The sequence below is a fragment of the Aquarana catesbeiana genome, linkage group LG06, assembly GCF_042186555.1.
Source record: "Aquarana catesbeiana isolate 2022-GZ linkage group LG06, ASM4218655v1, whole genome shotgun sequence".
Taxonomy (NCBI): domain Eukaryota; kingdom Metazoa; phylum Chordata; class Amphibia; order Anura; family Ranidae; genus Aquarana; species Aquarana catesbeiana.
In genome coordinates this window covers 11633918-11655971 of record NC_133329.1, presented here as the reverse complement: position 1 = coordinate 11655971, position 22054 = coordinate 11633918, and the positions used below count along the sequence as shown (strand labels likewise).

The 22054-nt window shown below is 42.4% G+C and overlaps 1 protein-coding gene across 1 annotated transcript in view; it reads right to left on the bottom strand.

Moving 5' to 3' along the window:
* The window catches only part of LOC141147851 (uromodulin-like), a 140488-nt gene that overhangs the window by 96631 nt on the left and 21803 nt on the right, over positions 1 to 22054 (bottom strand). Inside the window, exons 3-5 of the mRNA XM_073635017.1 lie at positions 20104 to 20369; positions 18282 to 18392; positions 6172 to 6361 (exon numbers count right to left, since the gene is read on the bottom strand). Of these exons, the coding sequence (XP_073491118.1) occupies positions 6172 to 6361; positions 18282 to 18392; positions 20104 to 20369 (567 nt within the window). The remainder of the gene's footprint in view (positions 1 to 6171; positions 6362 to 18281; positions 18393 to 20103; positions 20370 to 22054) is intronic.

The window sequence follows — 22054 nt, the reverse complement described above, 5'->3', positions numbered from 1 at the left end:
GTAATTCAGTAATATGGATACTTTCCAAATTTCTGAATAACCAAAAATTTGTCTGAATTTCAATTCGGAACAAAATTGACTGCACATGTCTAATTGAAATGTTTTGAGGTTAGTAGCAAGTGATTGTAGCCGTATTAGTGCACTTGTGACAGACTCAATTGTTTCTGATGTTAGTAGAAGGAAAGCTAAAAACTAGTGAAGCCGTTTCTTGTCCTCCATGTCTTCCATTTAATTGGTCTCTTTCTCCTGTTTCTGCTTCAACCCTTTCTGGTTCCGAGCCAGAAAATCAGGGCACTCAAAAGCGCCTACAGCATGGTTGTAACAATTCAATCTTTGTGTGAGATTTTAAATAGCATGATAATATCACACGTAAATGCAATATATGGAAAAGGTGATGAGGCCCCAAAATGGAACCAAAGTGTGGTCAGCAAAGGCGCCAATTGAATAAAAAGGTGCTTCCGGTATACTGTCAGTCTACTCCATGATGTTGGAATGCACAGAGATCCCACCCATTAAAGTGTACAGTACACATTTCGCTGATGAAGTGACCACCAAAGAGTCATGATACACATTAATGGAGTGTTTTAACCTGGTCTTATGATCAATAAATACTGACCTTCCTGAAGAATCCATCCTTTTTATTTAATCTGCTGACCACAATTTAGTTACATTTTGGGGACTCAACCCCTTTACCATGGTTCACCGGATCTGATTATAGTCTAATGCAATGGAAGTCCTTGATGAGCGTTGAGTTTGACCATCCACACTCTGCATGGAGACAGTCATATTCTCCACATGTGCTAAATTAGATAGCTTGACTCTAGGATGGATTTCCAGCAACCCTATATGGATGTGATTATGCCCTTACTTCACTTTCTGCTATCCTTTCCATATAAGTAAAACTGAATACTACATTTGGACAATGGGAAATTTTCCTCTGATGGGACTTTATAAGGCAAGAGTCTTCAAACAATATATCAAAAAATATGTAATTTAGTTATCAAAAGATTAAAACGTGACAAAGAATGATAAAAAGGAGGTGGATGCCAACAATTTCAGATGGTGGTAACACAAGGAGTATACATATCTGTTCACAATGATACACTTAACCCCACATAAGCTGTTTCAGCGAAGAGCTGTAAAACAGAGGCCCGACATGTTTCGAGGTTGTAGATGTTGGAACCTCTTCTTCAGGGGCTGATGGTGAGGTATGTAATTATCTAAAAACATTTTACAAAGAAAGAAGAGTAAACAACACAGTAAGAACCAAACATGATATAATATTTGAATAAATTCATATAGCGTGAAGAACAAAGTTTAATTGATACATTTAAGAAATATTCTAACTCTGTTACTCCTAAGCCAACATCGAGTAGCATCCAGCTTCAAGAAAAAATGGGGTGGAATGGTTTGCTGGCAGGAATCAGGTCTGTGAGCCAATGCTGTCACCGAAAGACCAAACATATCCACAACCCAGGACAAGACACAAAGGGCATCCTACCACTTATAATGTGACACCTCTGATATCAAGTGTCATAGGGTGTGCCTGTCAACTGAGGGAGAAAAAGAAGAATATAATGGAGCTCATCCCATGAATATGGAGAGGAGGTTAAGCCTGATTAGGCAACCACCTACTAATAGATTTAGAGTAATTGAAATGTATATATGTCCTATACATACCTGTTAGCACATAGAGGGTAGATCACTCCTAGTGCGGGATGGGGGAGATATCGCATATAGCACTGTCTGGTCTGGGGTAATGTTAGATCCCCCAGTGAAGTGAAGTCACATGAGGGAGGAGGAGAGCAGTGAAAGCCTCTGCAGACAGTAGCTGAAAAGGCAGAGAGGGAAGGGTCAGTGGTGCTATGTGATTGATTGTAATCACAGGCAGTAACCATGTATAGCTCAAATTGCAACATGAAATGTCCTCCATAGGCAAAGATCAATGCACTATACTGTGAAAGTGAGTCTACACATAGAGACACATTGCGCTTCATGGAGCATCATCTCAAGATACAGCATGTAGTTTACAGAGCAGAGCTGCAGAGCTTACCTTAGGGACTAAGTGGCTGCACGTTCGGTCTGATGCCTGTACCAACATGGAGCTAGGCATCCTCACGTGCAGCCTAAATAGCACCACCTCAAAGAGACCGTGCAAAGATCTTTTGCCGCGGTTAACTAAGGATTTCACAAGAAATGGGGCATATTCACCTCGAGGGGGTCCCACTCGGATCCCCTCGAGGTGAAGCCCTCCAAAAAAGGTTGAAAAGAAATGGCATCATTCAAGCCAGGTGCCTTAGTGGCCTGAAGGTGATAAATCCCCTTTCTTTTCCTTTTGCAACAAAGTTTTGTTCCAATCCCCACCATGTAGCCCCTGGCTGGACATGGCGATCAGCACGCTGTGGGCCCCTGAAGCAGATGTCAGCTCCCTCCCAGCACGTGTCCGCTCGTTCCAGTGTGTGACGTTGTTTCCTCCTGGATGCTGACTCGTGTATGGGGTTTTGGAGGCTGGCCTGCACGCCGGGGACTCAGAGGGCGACCGCTCCCACTACTGATGACGCCCGTCCCAGCCTGAGCCAGCTGTTCTGCATTTTTCCCCAATGAGTGGTGCTATTTAGGCTGCACATGAGGATGCCTAGCTCCATGCTGCTATAGGCATCAGACCGAACGTGCAGCCGCTCAGTCCCTAAGGTAAGCTCTGCAGCTCTGCTCTGTAAACTACACGCTGTATCTTGAGATGATGCTCCATGGAGCGCAATGTGTCTCCATATGTAGACTCACTTTCACCGTATAGTGCATTGATCTTTGCCTATGGAGGACATTCCATGTTGCAATTTGAGCTATACATGGTTACTGCTTGTGATTACAATCAATCACATAGCACCACTGACCCTTCCCTCTCTGCCTTTTCAGCTACTGTCTGCAGAGGCTTTCACCGCTCTCCTCCTCCCTTATGTGACTTCACTTCACTAGGGGATCTAACATTACCCCAGACCAGACAGCGCCTTATGCGATATCTCCCCCATCCCGCACTAGGAGTGATCTACCCTCCATGTGCTAACAGGTATGTATAGGACATATATACATTTCTACTACTCTAAATCTATTAGTAGGTGGTTGCCTAATCAGGCTTAACCCCCTCTCCATATTCATGGGATGAGCTCCACTACCGTATATACTCGAGTATAAGTCGTTCCGAGTATAAGTCGAGGCCCTAATTTACCACAAAAAAATGGGAAAAACTTATTGACCCGAGTATAAGACGAGGGTGAGAAATGCACAGCTACTGTAAGTGGAAAAGAGGGTCAACAATGCCCATTTGCAGCCTCACTGTGCCCATTTGCATGCCTCACTGTGCCCATTTGCAGCCATAGGTCCCCCGAACTTCAAACTTGGTAGTTAAGTGTTCCTAGATGCCCCCTAGCTGCAGCCAAAATTTGGGGTCTCTGAACCCAAAGTGTCCCAAAATGACATTGTTGCAGATGGACACAGTTGACCAACTTTGGGGCCCCGTATCTCGGGGCCACTTAGCTCTAGGTACCCCAAATTTGGTGTGCAAACCCAGTGGAACTGATACCATAACATATCCAAAGCTGGGATTTCTAGTAATACGTGGCCCTGAGATACAGGGCCCCAAATTCGGTTCAGAAAATGTCAAGCACTTTTCTGCAGCAGAGAATGACATTTTCCAAACCGATTTTGGGGCCCCGTATCTCAGGGTCACTTGGTGCTAAGAACTCCAGCTTTGGATATGTTGTGATACCAGTTCCACTGGGTTTGCACACCAAATTTGGGGTTCCTAGCACTAAGTGGGCCTGAGATATGGGGCCCCAAAGTCGGTTCGGAAAATGACATTTTTTGCTGCAGAAAAGTGCTTGACTCGAGTATAAGTCGAGGGGGGTACTTTCAGCACAAAAAAAGTGCTGAAAAACTCGACTTATACTCGAGTATATACGGTATATTGTTCTTTTTCTCCCTCAGTTGACAGGCACACCCTATGACACTTGATATCAGAGGTGTCACATTACAAGTGATAGGACACCCTTTGTGCCTTGTCCTGAATTGTGGATATGTTTGGTCTTTCGGTGACAGCATTGGCCCACAGACCTGATTCCTGCCGGCAAACCATTCCGCCCCATTTTTTCTTGAAGCTGGATGCTACTCGATGTTGGCTTAGGAGTAACAGGGTTAGAATATTTCTTAAATGTATCAATTAAACTTTGTTCTTCAAGCTATATGAATATATTAAAATATTATAACATGTTTGGTTCTTACTGTGTTGTTTACTCTTCTTTCTTTGTAAAATGTTTTTAGATAATTACATACCTCACCATCAGCCCCTGAAGAAGAGGTTCCAACATCTACAACCTCGAAACGTGTCGGGCCTCTGTTTTACAGCTCTTCGCTGAAACAGCTTATGTGGGGTTAAGTGTATCTTTGCGAACAGATATGTATACTCCTTGTGTTACCACCATCTCAAATTGTTGGCATCCACCTTCTTTTTATCATTCTTTGTCATGTTTTAATCTTTTGATAATAAAATTACATATTTTTTTGATATATTGTTTGAAGACTCTTGCCTTATAAAGTCCCATCAGAGGAAAATCTCCCATTGTCAGTGGACAAGTTGTCTTCTTCCACAAGGTTCCGGTCACTACTCTGTGAATACTACACTTATGCCCTGTACACATGAACGGAATTTCTGTCGGAAAAATCTTGGATGGTTTTTCCGACGGAATTACGCTCAAGCTTGACTTGCATACACACGGTAACACAAAAGTTCTCTGAACTTTTGACCGTCAAGAACGCGGTGACGTACAACACTACGACAAGCCGAGAAAATGAAGTTCAATGCTTCTGAGCATGCGTCGAATTATTTCAGAGCATGCGTGGTTTTTTGCGCATCGGAATTGCTACAGACGAACAGAATTTCCATCAAGAACTTTTTCCGTCGGAAAAATAGAGAACCTGCTCTCAATCTTTTGCTGGCGGAAATTCAGACAGAAAGAGTTGGATGGAGCATGCACACGGTCGGAATACTCGACCAAAAGCTCCCATCACACTTTTTTTGATGGAAATTCCGACCGTGTGTATGCAGCATTAGGCTACTTTCACACTGGAGCGTTGGGGGCGTCAGCGGTAAAAGCGCCGATATTTTTAGCGGCACTTTACCATCATTTTTGCAGAGGTTTTCAAGGTTAAAAGTGCCCCGCTAGCAGCCAAAAAAGGGTTAAAACTGCCCGCAAAGCACCGCTTCTGCAGCGGCACTTTACTGGTGGTTCGGTGGTGCTGCTCATTGATTTTCAATGGGCAGGGGTGCTGTAGAAGTGGTGTATACACCGCTTTTACAGCGCCTCAAAGATGTGGCTTGCAGGACTTTTTGTAGCGTCCTGCCAGCGCACCGCTCCAGTGTGAAAGCCCTCGGGCTTTCACACTGGAGAGACAGGAGAGGCTCTTTACAGGCGCTTTACAGGCCCTATTTTTAGGCTATAGTGCCTGTAAAGCACCTCAGTGTTAAAGCAGCCATAGAAGGATCTCTCTTGCAGCTTGTTTTCCTTGTCTCTTCTCACCTGGAGCACCATTGACACATTTAATATATTGCTGTCAAGGTTCTTATATCATAAAACATTTTGAGTTATCACATTCAGTATTATGATGTCAGATGTTATTGTGATCTCAAATTCAATATTTGATAGTAATAGGTATTGTGATGTTTGTAATACATTTGTAACATCACTAGACATTTTGTTGTGATGTCATGGTGAAAAACAAACAACTATGTGAACAATTACTGCAACCATGGCACCCCGATATGTCGTAAATTCATATCCATTCTGCCAGGCACACAGCCAGTGGGAAGTATTTTGTACAAACACATATACTGTAGAGGAAAGGCTCTTAGAATGAACAGGGTCCAGGGTCACTAATGCATTAAATGTGTTCACATCTCAGATTTCTGGTGAACCAAGAAGAAATGAACTACCTTATACAAAGTTTGGGTCTGGCTCTTTAAATAATGTGATACCCGCTGACTCACCAGGCACTGTGTGTGAATTTTTGGCAGTAAGGATTCATTTTATTTTGGTAGACATCAGTTTTGTCATCTTGTTGTAAATGATTTAATCTATACATTCAGAAATTCTTACTGTAAATCTACAGTCATGAACTTACCATTTGGATCAGTAAAATTAAGAGTGAATAACTCATCCCCTAAGATCAGTAAATATGATAAGGAAGTTGGAACATTAAACGTGTCATTATATTTGTCAGTATCTGTGTCAGGGACCTTTTTGTTGATGTTCAGGATGCGCACAGATGAATTTAGAGGTTTAGACAACAATAATGCCAATGAGCGATATAACTGCCAAAAATAAGAGAGAAAGAAAACATATTATTTAAAAAAACACATAACATTTATAAAGGAATATATTTATGGGCACAAACCCTTTGCTATAGTTTAAACCCCCATTTATTTCTTGTACAAACCCAGGTGTAACAGTCTACCTTAGTACATCAAGGGCTAAAGATACCATTGAGTTATGATAAATTGGTGCCTTGTCCTACAAGAATGTGTCCAGTGGTCTCTATTGAGATGACTCTGGATTAGCCCAGACCTTAGAACTCCATATACTGACTTAGGAACCACCAATGATTGCTGGGTTGGGCATTCCCACAGTCTGGATGTTGTGTAATATAGATACGCTATAAATCCCACAATGCAGAACTACAAGACATTCACAGAACTTTGAGGGATTTTGCAAACATTAAGATTATATAGATAAAAACATATCAGTTCCCCAGCCTCATCTCTTGTGGTTTAAAGTGGATGTAAAGACTGAAGGTTTTTTACCTGTATTCATTCTATGCATGAAGGTAAAAAACCTTCTGTGTGCTGCTCCCCCCACAGCCCCCTAAAACTAACCCGAGCTCCCTCTCGTTTCAGTGATGTGCATAAGAGCCTTGTCTGTACCAGGACTCCCTCTCCTCATTGGCTGAGACAGCTGCTCACCTGTGTTACCAGAGCTTCCCTTGTCTTCATTGTAAGGAAAATTATGTATGAAGATATGGACAAGGAGCAATTTTCTGAACTGTTTTATTGAAGTAGAGATTCTCAGTTAGACTCTCTGATTTTATAGACTCTCACAGAGACTATTCTATGCAGTCACATTAACCGGACTGAGCCACAGAGACATTTCTGTGAAAAATCCATGTTTGTGCATCTTTCTGAATATGTTTTGTGTCATACACCTCCTCCCTGGGTTAGCTGATGGGAGCCTTTTATAGCTTCCAATACTAGTTCTATGCTGATGGCACCCAAATCTATCTCTCTACCCCTCAGCTCACCCCATCAGTTTTCTCACGTATCACTGATTTACTAACAGACATATCAGCTGAATGTCACGCCACTTCCTCAAACCCAATCTATTCAAAACTGAGCTCATAATATTTCCTCCCCCATGTGCCCCTTCCCCTGACTTCTCTATCAAGATCAATGGCACAACTATCAATCTGTCCCCACATGCCAGGGTGCTAGGGGTAACCCTGGACTCAGAACTGTCCTTTCAGGCCCACATCCAATCCCTGTCCAAATCATGTCTCCTTAACCTCCAGAAGCCCCCCCCCTTTTTAACTAATGACAACACCATGCTTCTAATTCACTCCCTGATTATTTCTCGTCTCAACTAAACTCAATGTCTCACCTACTGCAACGCCCTCCTCATTGGATTACCTTTACATAGGCTGTCCCCTCTTCAGTCCATCATGAGTGCTGTCATTCACAACTCTGTCCCCAGCTACATCACTAACCTGGTATCAAAATATCAACCAAGCCGCCCTCTTCCCCCCTCCCAAGACCTTCTGCTGTCTAGCTCCCTCATCACCTCCTCCCATGCTCACCTCCAGGATTTCTCCCAAGCTTCTCTCATCCTTTGGAACTCCCTATCCCAATCTGTCTGACTATCTCCTAATCTATCCAGCTTTAGGTGATTCCTGTATATCCTTCTCTTTAACCGCTTGCAGCTTGCCCGCCGCACGACTATTGACGTCATTGGGTTTAAGCGGTGATATCTGAATGATGCCTGCAGCTAAAGGCATCATTCAGATATTGTTGTTTTCCGCCGGAGATTCTGTGCACTATAAGAATAATCATAGCGGCTGTTCCACCTCTTGATCATTCTTACAGGCAGTGGGAGGGGACACACCCCCGAGATAGTTTTTATTTTTGGGGTTTTCAGGTTTCCCAGCCTAGAGGAGAGATCTGGGGACTTATTGACCCTATATATCCCTGTAAAGATCTTGCCATATTCCTATTACAAGGGATGTTTACATTCCTTGGAATAGGAATAAAAGTGATCAAAAAAAAAAAAAAAAAAAAGAAAAGAAAAGAAAGTGTCAAACTAGAAAAATAAAAGTAAAATTAACAATAAAAAAAAATAATAATTTAAAGCACCGCTGTCCCCGTGTGCTTGCACGCAGAAGTGAAAACATACCTAAGTTGCGCCCACATATGTAAATGGTGTTCAAATCACACATGTGAGGTATCGCTGCGAAAGTTAGAGCGAGAGCAACAATTATCGCCCTAGACCTCCTCTGTGACTCAAAACGTGTAACCAGTAAAAACATTTAAAGCAACACATATGGATTTTTAAGTACCAAAGTTTGGCACCATTCCACGAGTGTGCACAATTTTGAAACGTGACATGTGAGGTATCTATTTACTTGGCATAACATCATTTTTCATATTATGCAAAAAAATTGGGCTAAATTTACTGTTTTTTTTTAATGCATAAACACTTTTTTTTTCAAACACTTTTTTTTTTTCCAAATGAAGTATGCCATATCCGGGGTCCTAAACACCATAAAGAGGTTCCAGCTACCCTGGAGGCTATGGATACATGTGTTATTGCTGCACTTAAATGAGCAGCCAGGAGTGAGACATCCGGCTATTTTGGGAAGATTTGAAAACCATTTGCACTTTAAGAATCACAGTTTATGAACTTTTTTATTGAATTTTTTTTTAGCACTGCAATTTTATACACATTCGTCCCACAAAGGTTATTTACTGTATATCACCTTATTGTCAGCAGCTGTAGTATAGGTGTTTAGCTTTGACTATTTTTGGCGTACATTTCCTTCTCTTAAAGAAGCCCATCATACTTCTAACAAATGTACTGTTGGTTTTTTTACTTTTCCATCAGCTCATCCCCATAGTTATTGTTTTTTTTTTTTGTATCACTTGACCCTCCCTCCTAGATTGTAAGTTCTAATGAGCAGGGCCCTCTGATTCCTCTTGTACCAAATTGTAATGTAACTATAATGTCTGCCTTCATTTTGCAAAGTGCTATGCAAACTGTTGAAGCTATATAAATCCTGTATAATAATAATAATAATTCTACAGTGTATGCATGCTCTTTGCATCCTGAACTTTGTTTTGCATGATTGCTTTTAATGTAGAATGAGCTTCCAGTTCAGTGTAAACCGTGATTCAGACTGAATTCTGGATGTTTAAGAAGTTCAGCAAACAGCCAAGCTAAATGCGTGTTCGGCCATGTTGAACCTCCAGCTAGAGTTGCATCCTCATCCCTTTAAACCCAAACACCTCTGAATTACACGGGTTCTGAGGCTAATTAAATGCAGATAAGGCACCAAGTGAGTTTAATTACCACCTTAATCAGCCACAGAATCTGTGTAATTAATATGTGTTTGGGTTTAAAGGGATGAGGTGGCAACCATACCTCCAGCTGCAGTGGGAAGTGCTACATTTAGTAATACCGCTGCTAAATGAGCAGGAATCCTAACAACCAGTGACATATCTCCACCAAACCCATTCAGCTGCCAGCCTTGGATTCCTGGATGACAAAATGTAAAAAAAGGGGTGAAGATAGTGCAAAAAGAAATACATTGTGGAGGCCCCCCCCAAGAGCTCATACCAGGACCTTTGGATCTGGAAGGGGTTTAAAGAAGGAACCTACAGAAAAAAAAAAAACAAGAAAAAAAAATGAGGGTCATCCCCACAAGCTGATCCAGACCCTTAGATATAGACTAAATCCTCGTACACACGATTGGATTTTCCGCAGACAAAGCATCAGACTTTTGTCCAAAGGGCGTTGGCCACGAACTTGTCTTGTATACAAACGGCACACAATTGTCGGCCAACAAACACAAACGTAGTGATGTATTACATGGTTTTTCAGCTCTTTAATGCCACCCTTTGGGCTCCTTCTACTAATGTTATGTTTGGTGAGCATTGATTCAGGGCATGCATGTTTGTACTTTGGACTTTTGTCTGACAGGCTTGTGTACACACTATACGAAAATCTGACAACAGACCATTGTCCGTGGAAAATTTATAAGCCTGCCATCCAACATTTGTCCCCAGAAAATCCGACAACAATTGTCTGATGTACACATGGTCGGATTTTCAGCCAATAGTCTGTAAACACACAATCCCTGGCGGAAAATCCAACCGTGTGTATGAGGCTTAAGGGAATCCTGGGACACTTTTTTTGCAAACAAATCAAAGCAGTCAGGAGTTGCCATTTAGTGGCAATTTAATGTCTGTTTTTTGTAAATTTCCTATAGTAGGTTGTTTATATAATACAGATGTGTCACTTTAAGGGCACCCCAGACATGTTATTTAGCAGAATTTTGCACTTTTAATGTTTTTCTTTAATAATATTTCCATTAATAACATTTCTGCTACCCACCAAATGGAAATTTTTAGAATTACTTTTTACTTTGGTACACGTTCCCAAAAAAGTTTTGAAAACTTTCTTGCCTTTTAGTTTAAAAATTATCATTATTGTTTTTTAACACTTAACTCCTATTTGTTTCAGTGGGGGTTGGATCTCTCATTAACTGTCATTAAGTTTGCAAACTCAGTACCCTGGAAATTCAGCTCATCACTACTTCTAACTTTGCACCTGTTTAGTAAACTGCAAGTTACAATTACCCCCTGTCTGATCACTCAGCTGATTGGCTATTCTGTTCTGGCTAAGCAGCCATTGTTAACCACTTGAAAACCACTTGAAAACCGGGCCATAGCCGAATGACGCTACAGCGTGGTTGGATAACTGTGGGAGGGAATACAATGACGTCCTCCTAGACTTGTGCTTCCCGTGCGCCTCCTGGGGCGTGCACATGGAAGTGTCCGTGCTCACCGGGTTCACCAGACTGGGTGCATCAAGGATTGTGGTAAAGGGCCAATGACAGTGGCCCTTTACCATGTGATAACTCCCTCCAATGATGGAGCTATCACAATGTAAATAATCCGGGTCATGCAGGGGTTCAGCTCTCTCCTCCCCTCACACCAGTACAGAGTTGGATTTAAGCACAGTAAATCTAACTGATTTTTACTGTGCTTCACAGTGCCCAGCAGTGCACTACAGTACCACCAAGTGCCCCCTGTGCCACATCAGTGACTCCTGTGTCACTACACATCCACATCAGTGCCCTATGTGCCACTACAGAGCCACATCAGTGCACCCTTTGCCACTACACATCCACAACAGTGCCCCATATGCCACTACAGAGCCACATCAGTGTGTCCCATGTGCCACTACAGTGCCTCAATAGTGCCCCCCTGGGCCACTACAGTGCCCATCAGTGACACATCAGTGCCCCATGTGCCACCACAGTGCAAATCAGTGCCACTACAGTGCCACATCAGTGATATGCAGTGCCACTACAGTGATCATTTGTGCCATATCAGTGCCACTACAGAGCCCATCAGTGCCACATCAGTGCTCATGTTTTCCATCAGTGCCACATCAGTGCCACTAAAATGATCTACAGTGCCACTACATTGCTCATCTGTGCCCTACAGTGCCTCTACAATGCTCATCTATGCCCTACAGTGCCTCTACAATGCTCATCTATGCCCTACAGTGCCTCTACAGTGCCACTACAATGCTCATTTGTGCTATTGGTGCCACATCAATTCTCTACAGTGCCACCAAGGCAACTACAGTGCTAATCTCTGCCATCAGTGCCACATTAGTGCACCTACAGTGTCCATCAGTGCCACATGTGCCACTACAGTGCCCATCAGTGCCACTACAGTGCCACACCAGTGCTCATATGTGCCCTACAGTGCAACTACAGTGCCACTACAGTGCTCAGTAGTGCACATCAGTGTCCATAAGTGAGTGCTCATCAGTGCCACCCTATCAGTGGATCCTGGAGGTGCTACTTACATGTTGTGCCTCTGTATCACAATACTCAGGAGGAGTAGCATAATGTGTTTTGGGGTGTAATTTGCACATGCTATGTGAGATAAATAACCTGTTAATATGACAATTTTGTGAAAAGAATCATTATTTTGCAAAAAAGCTGTGGGAAAAAATTACAACTTCAGAAAACTCACCATGCCTCTTACTAGATACCTTGAAATGTCTACTTTCCAAAAAAGGGTCATTTGGGGGGTATTTGTACTTTTCTGGCTTGTTAGGGTCTCAAGAAATGAGATGATCAATTTTTAATGATTGGCACCATAGCTTGTAAACTCTATAACTTTCACAAAGACCAAATAATATACACTGATTTGGGTTATTTTTACAAAAGATATGTAGCAGTATACATATTGACCAAAATCTATGAAGAAAATTTACTAATTTGCAAAACAGAAACCAAGAAAAATGCATTTTCTTACAAAATTGTTATGCCCTGTACATACAATAGGATTTTCCGATGGAAAATGTGTGATAGGACCTTGTTGTCGGAAATTCCGACCGTGTGTAGGCTCCATCACACATTTTCCATAGGAATTTCGGACACACAAAGTTTGAGAGCAGGCTATAAAATTTTCCGACAACAAAATCCGTTGGCGGAAATTCCGATCGTGTGTACACAAATCCGACGCACAAAGTGCCACGCATGCTCAGAATAAATTAAGAGACAAAAGCTATTGGCCACTGCCCCGTTTATAGTCCCGACGTACGTGTTTTACGTCACCACGTTCAGAACGATCGGATTTTCCAACAATTTTGTGTGACCGTGTGTATGCAAGACAAGTTTGAGCCAACATCCGTCGGAAAAAATCCATGGATTTTGTTGTCGGAATGTCTGATCAATGTCCGACCGTGTGTACGCGGCATTAGTCTTTTTTCATTTACAGAGCAAAAAATAAAAAAACCCAGTGGTTAAATACCACCAAAAGAAAGCTCTATTTGTGTGAAAAAAGGACAAAAATATCATATCGGTACAGTGTTGCATGACTGAGTAATTGTTATTCAAAATGTGAGAGCACCAAAAGCTGAACATTGGCCTGGACAGGAAGGGGGTTTAAATGCCCAGTGGGTAATTGGTTACATTTAACAGTGACTAGTTTCTCTGTCCTCTAATGCCACGTACACACGAGCGGACTTTTCGACCGGACTGGTCCGATGGTCTATCCGACAGACTTTCGGCAGACTTTCGACGCACTTTACCAACGAACATACTTGCCTACACAGAATTACACCAAAGTCCGATGGATTCGTACGTAATGACGTACGACCGGACTAAAATAAGGAAGTTGATAGCCAGTAGCCAATAGCTGCCCTAGAGTCAGTTTTAGTCCGTTGGACTAGCATACAGACGAGCGGATTTTTCGACCGGACTCAAGTCTAGGTCCGTTGGTCTTTTGGGAAAAAAAGTCAGCTGGAGTCCACACACAATCGAATTGTCTGACAGAGTCCGGACCCCCAGACCAAGTCTGCTGGAAAGTCCGCTTGTGTGTACGCGGCATAATACAATGATAAAATAGATTCTATTGTGGTATATGTGGGCAATGTAAAGTATTACCCAAGAAAGTGCACATTTTTGTACCAATGGACCCAAATTTGTTAGTTAATAAGAGACAACAACAGCCTGAGCTTTTGACATACTCTATATTGCCAAAAGTATTGGAACACCTGCCTTTACACACACATGAACTTTAATGGCAACCCAGTCGAATGCCCTGTACACAAAAGGATTTTCTGACAACAAAATCCATGTTTTTTTTCCGACGGATGTTGGCTCAAACTTGTTTTGCATACACACGGTCACACAAATCTTGTCGGAAATTTTGACCGTCAAGAATGCGGTGACGTACAACACGTATGACGAGCCGAGAAAATTGAAGTTCAATAGCCAGTGTGGCTCTTCTGCTTGATTCTGAGCATGGAACTTTGTTCGTTGAAATTGTGTACACACGATCGGAATTTCTGACAACGGATTTTGTTGTCGTAAAATTTGAGATCCAGATCTCAAAATTTGTGTGTCGGAAATTCCGATGGAAAATGTCCGATGGAGCCTACACACGGTCGGAATTTCCAACAACAAGCTCCCATTGAACATTTTCCGTCGGAAAATCTGACCGCGTGTACGGGGCATTAGTCCGTAAAGCTTGCCTTGGATGCAGCTGCTCGGCCATGGAAACCCATTCCATGAAGCTCTCTACGCACTGTTGTTGTGCTAATCTGAAGGCCACACACATTTTGAAGGTCTGTAGCTATTGACTCTGTAGACAGTTGGCGACTTCTGTGTACTGTGAGCTTCAGCATGCGCTGACCCCCACTCTGTCATTTTACATGATTTACCACTTTGTGGCTGAGTTCCTGCTGTTTCCAGTTGCTTCCAATTTGTTATAACACCACTAACAGGAGACCGGGGAATATTTAGTAGCTAGGAAATTTCTCGGATGGACTTATTGCACAGGTGGCAACCTATCACGGTACCACGCCTGAATTCACTGAGCTCCTGAGAGCAACCCATTCTTTTACAAATGGTTGTAGAAGCTGTATGCATGCCGAGGTGCTTGATTTTATACACCTTTGGCTATGGAGAGGATTGGAACACCTGAATCCAATGATTTGGAGGAGTGTCCCAATACTTTTGGCAATATGGTGTCACTAATGACTTTTATAGAAATAATGGAGCCATATTTGGTCAATGGCATTTCCCAAAACAGCATTGGATCTGGTATGAATTTCCTGGGGGATCTCACATTTTGTTTGGGAGGGGGGTTGTGTGAGGTACAGCCTCAAAGGGTTTGATATGTATTTTGGGGGGTCTCTATGCTATTTTTTTATCTGCTTGCCAACTGCCTCACATAGGAGAACAATGGCAGAGAGGCTCCCCTGTGCTGGATCACGTATCTAGTGTGAGATCTGACACTTTCATGTAGGGGGCGTGCCAGCTGTGCTGTGATTAGTCACAGCACAAGAGATCAGCGGGTGCTGGCCAGTGATTGGCCATCGGCTTTTGCTGATCGGTGAGGAGAAAGGCAGAACAGAGCTCTGTCAAGGTAAAGAATACAGAGTTCTGTCCTGTCAGTGGGGATGTGCCAGTTATTGTTTCCCTGAAAGGCACATCCCTTAGTGAAAGCACCTCACAGTACACATACACACTGGCTTGGCACACATTTAACTCTTTGATCACCCTAGATCAGGGATATGCAATTAGCGGACTTCCAGCTGTTGCAGAACTACAAGTCCCATGAGACATAGAAGGACTCTGGCAGCCACAAGCATGACACCCAGAGGCATGATGGGACTGGTAGTTTTGCAACAGCTGGAGGTCCGCTAATTGCATATCCCTGATGGTTAACCCCTTCCCTACCAATGTCATTAATACAGTGACAGTGCATATTTTTAGCACTCATCACTGTATTAGTGTCATGGGTTCCCACAAAGTGTCAGTTAGTGCCAGATTGCCTGCCATACTATCACATTTCTTCTGTTAGTTGCTGATCACTGCCATTATTAGAATAAATAAAAATCCCTGTAAACATACACCATAGTTTGTAGATACTATAACTTTCACACAAACCAATCAATATATGCCTATTGGGATTTTTTTTACCCAAAATACTGTATGCAGCAGAATACATTTATGCCTAAATTTATGATGAAATTCATTTTTTTAAATTTTATTGGATATGTTTAGTAGCAGAAAGTTAAAAATATTGTTTTTTTTTTCCGAAATTTTCAGTAATTTTTTTCATTTATAGCGCAAAAAAAAATGAAAAACCCAATGATGATAAAATACCACCAAACGATAGCTCTATTTGTGTGAAAAAAAAATGATATACATTTTATTTGGGTGCAGTGTAGCATGACCACGCAATTGGCAGTTAAAATAACGCAGTGCCAAAAAGCAAAAAATGGCCTTGTCATAAAGGGGTCAAGTGATTATTCTTGCTGAAGGATGTGCTACAGCAAAAATGACATTTACAAAGAAAAAAACAGCACACAAAGCTCTCCTAAGGACCCCTAAAATACATATCAGAACCTTGGAGGATGTGTTTTTTTAGGTGATGTCATTTGCTGGCAAATCTGAAACATAAACGTCAGCGTTGCTGCAGAACTTTTGCTGCCAGGTCCATACATACATCATACAGACCTAATAGCAGAGGACTTTGACAAGTAGATTGTTGCTTGTCAGATAAAAGCAGGACAGCACCTCCGGCAGCACCAAATTGCTTTCATAACCTGGTAAGAGATACCCCCCCCCAAGCATGAACCCCCCCCATCACCACCACGGGGGCTCCACTTGCCCATCTGCAGGCCCAGGACCGGCATAGCGGGTGCCACCGGGTAAAGGGGCGGGATCAGAGTGCACACAATCCCACTCTCCTCCCTTTCTTGTTGCTGACCTGGAATTGACATGTAAAACATAATTTCCTGGTCCCCATGTCAGTGTCCCTGGCCAGTGCAGCCGGGACATAATGTATTCCAATGTGATGTGCACTGCAATACATTCAGTGGTGAACAGGGGAGACTTTGGGGGTCTTTTGTAGTCTGAATTTACCATTAAAGAGATCCCGTCACCAAAAAATCATCACATAGAGGACTTTTTGTCCCCTATATGATTAAAAAAAAAGTTAAGTGTAAAAATGTTTTAATTGAAAATATAAAATATAGAGTCCCTCCCCAAAAAACGCAAGCGTCGGGTGCCTACACATGAAATTGTCGATTGCGATACACATGTTACATAATGCCGCACACGTCAGAATGAGAGCAATAATTCTAGCATCAGCTCTCCTCTGTAACACTAAACTGATGAACTATAGGGGGCCTTTTTCAAAGTGTCACGGATAGAAAATAAAGGGTACAGAAGTTTTTCGCCATTTCACAGGTTTGACGTTTTGGGTGTCTATTTACTTGGTGCAAACTCATCTCTTATATTTTTTTACAAAACAATTGGTAATGTATTGCATTTGTGTGTCCTAAAATTAACTTGTGTATTTTTCACAGAAATTTTGCATTTCCTAGACCTTTGTGGTAATATAATGTGACATAAAAATTGGACCTACCCCTATTTTATTCTCTAGGGTGTCTGCTTATAGAACTTCTGCTTTTCCGGTTCTTCCCCCCCCCTCCGGTGTCACATTTGGCACCTTTCAGGGGGGAGCAGATACCTGTCTAATAAAGGTATGTGCTCCCACTTCCAGTGATAGATTGCAGCAGATTCCGCGGTGATCTACGCCTTGTCCAGCCCCTCCTCCGCCCCCCCCCCCCGCTGTCTTCTGGACCAGTGAGGACGCGCAGCGCAACTCGAGCATGCTCAGTAGGGAACCAGGCTGTGAAGCTGCAAGGTTTGACTTTCTGATTCCCTTACTGAAGATGTCAGCACCTGCAGCCGGGAGCCAACTGAAAGATTGGCTTTAGGTGAGGACATTGAGGGCGCCCTGGACAGGTAAGTGTGCTAATATTAAAAGTCAGCAGGTGCAGTATTTGTAGCTGCTGACTTTTATTTTTATTTTATTTTCGGTAGAACTCCACTTGAGAAATTTAATGTTTTCGGAGTTTATGCAAACTTCAGGCCTAACATTATTTTTTAAACATACAGTAGGCATAAAAAAAAAGAAAAATGTCGCTGACAGCGACAAGGGTTAAAAGATGTGGACATTTTTAATGTTTCAATTTAAGCATTAAAAAAAAATCACTGATGCTCACAGAATTATTTTTTTTTTTAAATACATTTTTTTGCATTGGTGCACGTTCCCCAGGAAAGTGTCTACCACATGTTATTTTTCACACTCCCTTTGTTATGAGCCCAGAAAATGGGCATTTATTATTTGACAGATTTGACTTCCATTGATTTGAATGGGGTTCAGGTTGAAGTTTGGCATCTGAACTTCTTTAAAGTTCACCCAACACCTGCTGAACGGAGCCCGTGGCAGTTCAGATCATTGTGGATTATCACCTCTACAGCCATCTACAGATGTATAATTGAAATTCAGCCCCATACATAAAGTGTCCACCATCAACATATTTCTGCCTTCACTTAAACTAAGATTCTAATATAATTCTTACCTTATAATAATCAGTAAATTGCAGAGGAATCACTTCTCCATAACTAAGAGATGAAATGTCATTGAATACATCCTGGTGGGAAGAACACCATTGCTGCCACAGAAAATAAACCTGTAGAGAAAAATAAAACAATTACTTATGGTTTAAAGATACAGTCATGACCAAAAATCCTGGCACCAATGCATTTCTGTCAGATAATGCGCCACTTCACCCAGAAAATTGTGGCAATTACAAATGTTTAGGCACTCTCCTGTTTATTTCTTGTGTTTGTATCGGTATGACACAAAAAAGTGGAGAAACAAAAAGCCAAATCTGACACATTCCAAACAAAACTTCAAAAATGGACTGGACAAAATTATTGGCACCTTCTCAAAATTGTAAGAAATAATTGCATTCCAAGTTTGTGATGCTCCTGTAATTTGCAATGAAACTCACCTGTATCAATTAACAGGGTCTGAGAATATAGAAATCACACCGGAAACCAGTTAAAATGGTGGAAAATTGACTCAATCTTTCTGTTGTGTGTCTCTGTGTGCCACGCGGAGCATGGAGAAGAGAAAGAGCAGCAAAGAATTATCTGAGGATTTGGGAACAAATTTGTGGGCAATCTCAAGGTTACAAAGTTACATCTCCAGAGATCTTAATGTTCCTGTGTGCAACATTGTCAAGAAGATTACAGCCCATGGCACTGTAGCTAATCTCCCTGGATGTGTTCAAAACAGAAAAAAATGATCAGCGATTGCAATGAAGGATTGTTTGAATAGTGGATAAAGAAGCTCGATCAACTTCCAACTTCAAGCTGACCTTCAGGCACAGGGTACAACTGTGTTAGCTCACACTATACACCGCTATCTGAATGAAAAGGGACACTATGGTAGTAGGCCCAGGAGGACTCCACTGCTGACACAGAAACATAAAAAAGCCATGTTGGAGTTTGCCAAAATGTACATGAGAAAGCCAAAATCTTTTTGGGAGAATGTACTGTGGACAGATGAAACAAAAATTACAGCTTTTCGGTAAAGCCCATCATTCTACTGTTTTCAGAAAAAGAAATGAGGCCTTTAGCAAAAAGAATACTGTCCCTAGAGTCACACATGGTGGAGGTTCACTGATGTTTTGGGGGATACTTTGCTACTTCAGGCACTGGATATCTTGGCTGTGTGCATGGCATTATGAAATCTGAAGATTACCAAAGAATTCAGGGGTGCATTGAAGGGCCCAGTGTCAGATAGTTGGGTCTCCTTCAGGTGTCATTGGTCTTACAGCAGGACAATGACCCAAAGCACACGTCAAAATGCACCTAGAAATGGTTTAAGACAAAGCGTTGGAGAGTACTGAACTGGCCAGCAATGATTCCAAATCTAAACCCCATAGAGCACCTGTGGAGAGATCTCAAAACAGCAGTAGGGAAAAGGAACTCTTCCAATCTGAGAGACCTGGAGCAGTTGGAGAAAAAAGAGAGGTCCAAAATTCCAATAGAGAGGTGAAAGAAACTAATTGATGGTTATAGGAAGCCATTGATTTCAGTTTTTTTTTTCCAAGGGGTGTGCAACCAGATATTAAATTGAGGGTGCCGATAATTTTGTCCAGTCCATTTATGGAGCTTTGCTTGCAATGTGTCAGATTTGGCTTTTTGTTTCTCCACTTTTTGTGTCATACCGATTCAACAAAAAAGAAATAATCATGAGAATGCCGAAACATTTATCATTGCCACAATTTTCTGGGTGAAGTGGTGCATTATCTGACAGAAATGCAGGGGTGCCAATATTTTTGGCCATGACTGTACATAGATGATGTATGACTTTACATGGAAGACTCTTACTTGGGACTTCTTTTCCTCCAGCAATGTATGAACATCAGACAGGAGCTGAGTGTCATTGTAATCTGTCATGGAGCCAAATGTATAAACCCAAATGATGGACTCATCGGGGGAAATCTGCAGAGCTCTCTTCAGCCCATAGAGGAGGGACTGATTGCAGTTTGATAGATGGTTATAGTAATTATAATAAGCAGAATAGTCATCCCAATAGTTTCCTCTTATGCTTTGTAAGAAACCACTTGTGTCATTGGTGATAGTTTCATTGGTTTCTAAAAAAAATAAAAATATTTTATTGAAAAGGAGAAAATGAATGCTTAAAATAAAGTTATAAACATTAAAAGTAACATAAAAAATAGTAATGCCCAGTACACACAGTCGGACTTTCCGACAGAAAATGTGCGATCGGAGCTTGTTGTTTGAAATTCTGACCGTGTGTGGGCTCCACAGTTTCCATCAGAATTTTCGACACACAAAATTTGAGAGCTGGCTATAAAATTTTCGAAATTCGATCGCGTAAATTCCGATTGTTTGTAGACAATTCCGACACACAAAATTCCACGCATGCTCGGAATCAAGCAGAAGAGCCGCACTGGCTATTGAACTTCATTTTTCTCGGCTCATCGTACGTGTTGTACGTCACCGCGTTCTTAACGTTCGGAATTTCCGACCAACTTTGTGCGACCGTGTGTATGCAAGACAAGTTTGAGCCAACATCCGTCGAAAAAATCTGATGGATTTTGTTGTCGGAATGTCCGATCGTGTGTACAGGGCATAAGAGAACAAAACCACCCATTAAAGTCTTGATATCTGAAACTTCTCAGCTTAGCAATGTGGTTTGTTAATATCAGTTCTGCTCATAAAAAAAAAAAAAAAAAAAAAAAAAAATGTACAGATTCCAATTATACCCAATGTCAAGCTAGTTCATTTCTCTATGACTGATAAATATTGATAGTGATTTCAATGGCCCAAAAAAAAATTCTGTGTGGAATGTACATATCATACTCTTATCCAGTAATGTTCATAACCTGATCCTCACTGATGCACTTTGCATCCTGTGCTTTATGTTGTACTCATGACTGCTGTACTCTATGCATCTTTATCCAGAGATGTTGCAAGAGTGTCTCAGCTGCCCAGGACTCTCCTCCTCTTTGGCTGAGACAGCAATGCGGCGCGATTGGCTCCCTCTGCGGTCAATAAAAGTCAGTCAGCCAATCAGGAGAGAGAGGAGGCGGGGTTGGGTCGCAGCTCCGTGTCTGAATAGCCACACGGAGCTGTGACTCTGCACTGGGTGCCCCCATAGCAATCTGCTTGCTGTGGGGGGGGGGGGGTACTCAACAGGAGGGAGAGGCCAGGAGCACAGAAGAGGGACCCGAGCAGAGGAGGATTGGGGCTTCTCTGTGCAAATCCACTGCAACAGAGGAGGGAAGTATAACATGTTTGTTATTTAACCACTTGCCAACCACCCTATAGCCAAATGACGGCTGCAGGGCGGCTGGATAACTCTGGGATCACGTCATATGACGTGATTCCAGAAAACTGCTCCCGCGCGCCCCCTGGGGCGCGCACACGGGAACATCCATGACCGCCAGTTCCAGAGGACCCGGCGCATCACGGATCACGGTAAACGGCCGCTGATCGCGCCATTTACCATGTGATCGCTCCGTCAAATGACGGAGCGATCACATGTAAACAAACCGGCGTCATGTCATGACGCCGGTTCCTCCCTCCCCTCTCTGTACCGATCGGTACGGAGGGGGAGAGATCGGATGGGAGCCGCGCTGTGGGCTGGATGTGTAGCGCCCACAGCGCAGCTCAGTGACATGTACAGTCACATCCATCCATCCATGCTCAGCCATCCCCCCCCTATGCTCTGCAATGACCCTGTGCAATACTCTGCAACCCTGTGAAATACTCTGCAACCCTGTGAAATACTCTGCAACCCTGTGAAATACTC